Source organism: Lipotes vexillifer, unplaced genomic scaffold (assembly GCF_000442215.2).
Source record: "Lipotes vexillifer unplaced genomic scaffold, Lipotes_vexillifer_v1.1 scaffold140, whole genome shotgun sequence".
Classification (NCBI taxonomy): Eukaryota; Metazoa; Chordata; class Mammalia; order Artiodactyla; family Lipotidae; genus Lipotes; species Lipotes vexillifer.
Window position 1 is genome coordinate 79,167 of NW_006774710.1, and position 6,607 is coordinate 85,773.

Here is a 6,607-nt window from a genome sequence, read left to right on the forward strand (position 1 = left end):
GGTAAACCTACCCAGTAATTCCGCCCCTCAGGGGCGTGGCAGTACTATTTCCTGGAGCAATCTCACTGTGTGGTTCCACTTTGCATTTGCACTCAATTACTTTATTTGCTGCCTCCTCTGTAGCTGCCAGACCTGCTTTTGCTGTTGCTCAGGTAACTTCTATCTCTCCTTGGCACCACTATAGGCAGAGGTGGTTGATAAAAGGCTTCTAATGTGTGCCTGCCTGCCTGCTTTCCTACCCCTTTCTTTCATGATCTCTGTCTGTTTGTTCCTTAGGGAGAGAATCTGGGGAGTACCTTGGTGACCACTGAGAAGATGATGAGCTCAAACTATTGGAGTGAGATGAGCAGCAGCAGCTGTGGGACTCAGCAATCCCCAGAAGTGCTGCAGTGCCAGCCCCAGCATTACCGCTGCTACCATCAGTCAAGCCAAGCCCAGCAGCCTCCAGAAAAAAATGTAGTGTATGAGCGAGTGAGGACCTACAGTGGGCCCATGAACAAGGTGGTTGAGGCCTTGGACCCCATCGGCTCACGGGAAGGGTGCTCCCCTCTCAAAACTGCCTCCTCCTACCAAACCTTGCTTTGGAGCGACTGTTCCCAGGTACCACAAAGACAGCTATGTCAGAAAGGGGAAATCTTTGTTGCCTTTGTTTGCTTTTGAACCTCATTTCTTTTCTTTCTGCTTCTCTGGCTCTGTTCTACAGGATATTATCTCTTGGATTGCAGCTATATATGCAATGTATGGTCACCCAAATTCCATCTCTTGGCTGTTCTTTCATTTACTAGTTCTTGTAGCCATTTGTTTATCAGTTCCAGTGATTTTCATAATCTAACTAGAGCATAGGATGGTTCATTTTTTGTTGAATTAGATTGGAATATATGACCTGAGGTATTCTTTTGCTCCTACCACAAAGCAATCCTCAACTAGAATACCGTCATTTTTATAAAATAGGTTCTCACTGATTCACTTCATATCAAAAGTAAACAGGTTTTTTTTGTATCAGATCTGGTGGTGCAGGGGCAATGGCATGTATGGAGTGATGAGTAATTATTTGTGTTTAGCAAATAGTATGCTACTCCAGGATAAGTGACAGGCACAATGTCTATTTCAATTGTCATATGTGTTTCATCTTTTGAAAATGATGCATTTGTTCTTGTATAGTCAAGGTGGATAATTTATGAATATTAGTAGAAGGAATATTGAAAGAGTGAATATAAGATTGAGGAAGGCAAGATGTAAGCAATTGTTACATGAAAGCTAAAAATGGTGGAAGTCTGACACCCTTTAAAATGAAACAAATTTTCTTTTTTGCGGTACGCGGGTCTTTCACTGTTGTGGCCTCTCCCGTTGCGGAGCACAGGCCCCGGACGCGCAGGCCCAGAGGCCATGGCTCACGGGCCTAGCCACTCTGTGGCATGTGGGATCTTCCCGGACCGGGGCACGAACCCGTGTCCCCTGCATCGGCAGGCGGACTCTCAACCACTGCGCCACCAGGGAAGACCTGACAAATTTGTTTTTAAAGGGGTTAGTTTAGCATCAGTATCTGTGTTAATAAACTTGCCAATGAATATGAAAGAACACTGTAAGACAATATAAAATTAACAGCTCTATGTCTGCTTTCATCTTTGACTCTCTTTATATTAAATTTGCATGTCTTTAAGCTTTCTGGAAACTTCAGTCCAAACTGAAATTATGTTTCAAGATACAAGTAGTACTGTGAAAAGCTCAAAAAGCAACCATCGGGATGATATCCTGTGTTGCATTGTTATGCTGATCTGGAATAATATGGATTATTTTTCCCAAAACAGTAATTTTAATTAGGATATGAAGCAACATTTCTAAAGTATATAATGAAACTATTTTAAAAAGAAGTTTTTAAAGATATAGGTAACCCAACAACTACAAAGGCCACAGTTTTCCTGTTTTATTTCACTCCTAGCTTAATTTGAGAGAAAAATATGAAGAAAAACCCAGTATTTACTGTCAGTAATTTCCTATTTGAGAAAAACTCCACCTGCATTGAAGTCAAAGGGAAGAAAAATAAAAGGTCAAAACTACTAGTTTGTGATAATAATAATGCAAATGTACATTCCAGTATTCAGTGATGTTAATGAACAACAAAGTGGGTGTCACCTATGTTCCTGAGTAGCCCCAAAACAATGGGGAAGTTGAAACAACAGTTACCATTATCATACAAATGCTAAAATCACCCTATCTGGCGTAGTTATTTAAATACATTAACCTCTTTTATCAACTTCCTAGTAAAAGAAAAATAAATAGATAAAAATTTAAAAAGCTTAAATTTGGCAAATTATAAACATTGACCACAGAACAACTTTTAGGGTCACACTTTACTGTATACTCCATAGTTCAACTTTCCTTTTAATATTCTTGGGACCAAGCTGGTTGAGTTTTTTACGAGACTCACCTTTCTACCTGATATTTGCTAAGTGATCCTCACAAGACTAGCTCTATCCTGAAATGTAGTTCCCCAAAGGAGTTTATAAAGAGCCTTAGGGACAGAAAGTATGGCCGCAGAAACAGGGAAAAGAGATTGGAATGGAGGGTGTTGTGAAGTCTGAAGTGATTTATAATTGAAAAGAAAGAAAAGGGCTGGGTGAGGAAGAGGCAGGTGAACTTCTAGATATGTGGTAAAGGAAAAAAAAATAAGAATCTTCATTCTCTTAGTGAAATAAGAAAGAAAATTTGACTATAAAATTTCAAACTGAGTTCGATATCAAAGGGCATTCATAAATCCACTAAAAGATAATTTGGCAAGAAAGCTTTTAGATAGCTGCCACAAAGAATGTGACTAGGAAACTATTATTCTATTTTATTTCTTTTCTCCCTGTTTAGTGGCAGGATGACATTATATAAAGTAGGATTTAAAATTGATCTGAAATTACCTTCATGTTAACGAAATGAGTAAGATGTAGTGGCAGCTTTATTACATACCATGCCAAGCACAAGCAAGCAGTACACATTACTTAAAACACTTTTTGTTTTATGCTTTAAACTTCTCTCCTTAATATGCCATGTTTCAATGACATTTTGAGTTGGTATATAGCAGTTATTCTGATGCTAAAGTTTGTGACCATGGCAGCTAGGAAGATAAGTATTATAATCAATTATTAGTTATCATGAATTCAGTTAAACTTTTACTTGAATTGTTCTTAGCATTTTTGTGTTTGGATGATAGTAAAAGAATTCCTAAGATTGAAAAATATATATAATTGCCAGTAGTAAAATATGTTCCCTTTGAGAAACCGAAATTGATGTCACTCTGCTTTGCTTCCTGAATCTTAATTTTTGCTTATGTTGTAGACATTTTAGATTTAACCAAATGCTTTTTGCAGCACTTTAGTATTTTCTATTTCTGGCTTTTTGGCCCACGTTTTTCATTTTTTGCTTTCTGTGCACTAAAATAGTGTTTATAGACATAAACATATTTTAAATTTCTCCAGATATAATGTTGCTTTGCTTCTTGTCTAAAATTGATCTGATATATTTTATGATTCCCTCAGTTATTATTTTGTCTGACTGATAAAGTGTTTCTCAGAGAAAATTGGCTATAGAAACCAGGTATGGTGAAATTGTCTAAATTGATGGTATAATTAAAATTACTAAGTTTATCCATATGAACAGGAAAAATCAAAAGCAGGTGTAATCAAGGTCATATGTGCATTTTAGAACTGAATATAGTCTTGTAAATAAATGGAAGTCTAGAAACTACATAAAACTAAAGAAAACAAAAACCTTATGGCTCAACCTTTTAAAAGGCCTAAATATTAAACAACCATCATTAACTCAGAATGAAACACTGCCTCAGATGAACAGCACTGATGTTAATATGCATTGAACATATGTATTTCTCTTCCATTAATTTTAGCTTTTTATGAAGTTCAAGATATTTTCCATGTATACAGAGGAGTTCTGTTGTGAGAGAGAGAAATTGATCAAAATAAAATATTTTTAATACCAGTCATTCATTGAACACATACTTATTAAGTGCCTATTATATAAGAAGCACCATGATTATCTGGATAAATACCATTTGCTTATCCAGGGAGAGTTCATATTGAGGACAGATATATACGACCTGATCTGTAGGTGTCCTATATGTTTAGATTTCATTTTAAAATATAATTTTGTGTTTTCACCATCAATATTTTATTGAATAAAACATTTTGGTGCAAGAAGGGATCTCTTAGAGATTGTGTTTTATGGATTACCATTTTTTAAAATTTGAAACTTGCAACCAAATTTAGCTCAAGAAAGCAGCCCAGGGAAGAATGTGAGTTTATGAATGGCCTCTGCTCTCAATAATTACCCAGCTTGGGCTTTCCTTTGTTTACATGACTTTTTTCCTTTTTCTTTGGTTACAGAGATAGTGGATAGCTCCCTTACTGTGCCAGGATTTATATACACTATCATAAAATTTTCCTGTTCTGTGGGGATGGGTGTGTTGCTTTGAAAAATTGTTGTTCAAAGGAGTGGTCACTAAAGTGAACGATTATTCAGGGAAGTAGGTTGCCTGAGAAAGCAATGAGGTTATAGGATAAAGAGGCCCAGTTTTCAGCTTTGGTCACCCCTTTTGTACTTATAATTAAATGAAGCTATAGAAATTGAGTGCAAGTAATTCTGGGTGAAAATACCCTTGCCAATTGTCTCTTGGTTAAGGGAGGTCTGATAAATTTCTAGGCCTGTTTTGAGCCAATGGCACTCATGAGCTATCATTGTGTGTGTGTGTGTGTGTGTGTGTGTGAGAGAGAGAGAGAGAGAGAGAGAGAGAGAAGGTGGTGGGGGCAAAGGGGAGGGAGGTGAACTTTTCCTTTAACTGTTGTGATCCAAATTTTTTTTCTTGACAATTCTTGGTAATATAACTTAAAGTTTGCCATGCTCTTAAACCCTACTTAAAAGTGAAAACCTTTCTAAACATGTGTATTTGAGCTAACTTTTTCTTCACAACAGCAGCTATCTTAATAGCCATCCTTTTTTGGCTTCCAATGGAACGTATGTACTTTCAGTTTTTAAAGTCAAAAAGCATGCGCTACAAAGGGACTGTATACTTTATTTTCTCTCCTAGTTGCCTTCAAGAAAAGAAAGAATCCAGGAATGGGTATCTTAAATGAGGGATTTTCCTTGGAGGGAAGGGATTAGTGGAAGGAGTACATTCTATTGCTTTCTTTACATGAGAAAAGAATCACAGATTTTATCCTAAATTAAGGAAGTGTTTGTTTCATATAAACAGAGGTAATTATAATTTACATGTTTCTTCCTGTACAAAGTTCAGAACAGCATCTCAACAATAACCTAAGGCAGGTGTTTAACCATGTTACTGTCTTTGACAGGTTCTAACAAAAGCATCTCCCAAACTATTCCGAAAATTTATTTAAATGGCCTATTTAAATGGCCGTTTGCCTTGGCAAATTCTGTCAGCATAAATGTCAGGTGGTTTTTAAAGATACTGCCTCTTTTGAAACTATTCAGCCTAGCCTTTTCCTAAGTCACTATTATTACTTTCAGTGATTCTCATAGTCATTAAAACTGACAGGAGCATATAGAAAGTTCCCATGGTTTTCCTTCCTGGAACATTATATTATGTATTAGTTTTTAAGTAAAGTTTTAAAATTCAAATTAGGCAACATGAAAGAGTGCCATGTTTATTTCAACAAGATTCCAAATATTTAAAGAACAAAGTCCTGTACTATGCATGTAATCTTTTCTATTACCTAATTCTCGTTCCCAGCAGTCTTGCTGTCTCTCCTTTACATATTGCACCAAGGTCTTGAACTCTTTGATCAGAGCTATCAATAGGAAAATGAAAGCCAATAGGTATTGACTGAAAATGTTAATATTACGTAGAGCCTAAAGATCAGTCACAGAGAACATTGTGTGGAGAAAGTGCCCATCCAAGTGAATCTATGTGTAGTGTCCCAGGGAGAGCTACAAATAATAAATGTGCATTGATGAGGTAGACTTGGGGAGAACTGAACTATGAAACAGTCAAGTGTAGTGGCTAATGGTGTAAGCTTAGCTTTTAAACTTCTTTGGTTTAATTCCTGGTTCAAGGACTTGCTAGCTATATGCTTCAGTTGCCTCATCTATAAAATGGGGCGATAATAACACCTAAGTCATAGGATTGTTATTAGAGTCAAATGCGATAATATATGGTGAAAAATACACAGCACAGTGCCTGACACATTGTTTTAATGTTGTATTATCCAGAATAAATGACTTGACCTCTCATGACCTAGTGTCCTCATTTGTAAAGTGGGGACGATAATACCTTCCTTCAGAGTTGTAGTGAGTATTGAGATAACATGTGAAGGTGTCCAGCACAGAGTTAGCACTGGATAATTCTTTCTGTTTGTATTATTGATTTATAAAAATATAGCCAACAAAAGCCTATAGCTGCACAAACTACGGTAATAAACTAAATGAATAGACTATAAAGTAAGGGTTCCTTTGACACTGGGAAGATTAGGTAAACGCATATGCTTGAAAGGCTTATTAGGGCTCTACTAGCTAAGAAAGACTAACAAGGAAAAGCATTAAAGCAATTTTCTAAAACATGGTGTATGATCAAAAGAGTGGAGCAGCAGGA

The 6,607-nt window shown here is 36.5% G+C and overlaps 1 protein-coding gene across 1 annotated transcript in view; it reads left to right on the plus strand.

The window, feature by feature from the left end:
* Positions 1-318: 318 nt before the first annotated feature.
* Positions 319-6,607, plus strand: part of LOC103080088 (protein POF1B) — a 98,622-nt gene continuing 92,333 nt past the window's right edge. Inside the window, 1 exon segment of the mRNA XM_082930853.1 lies at positions 319-600. Coding sequence (XP_082786979.1) covers positions 319-600 — 282 coding nt within the window.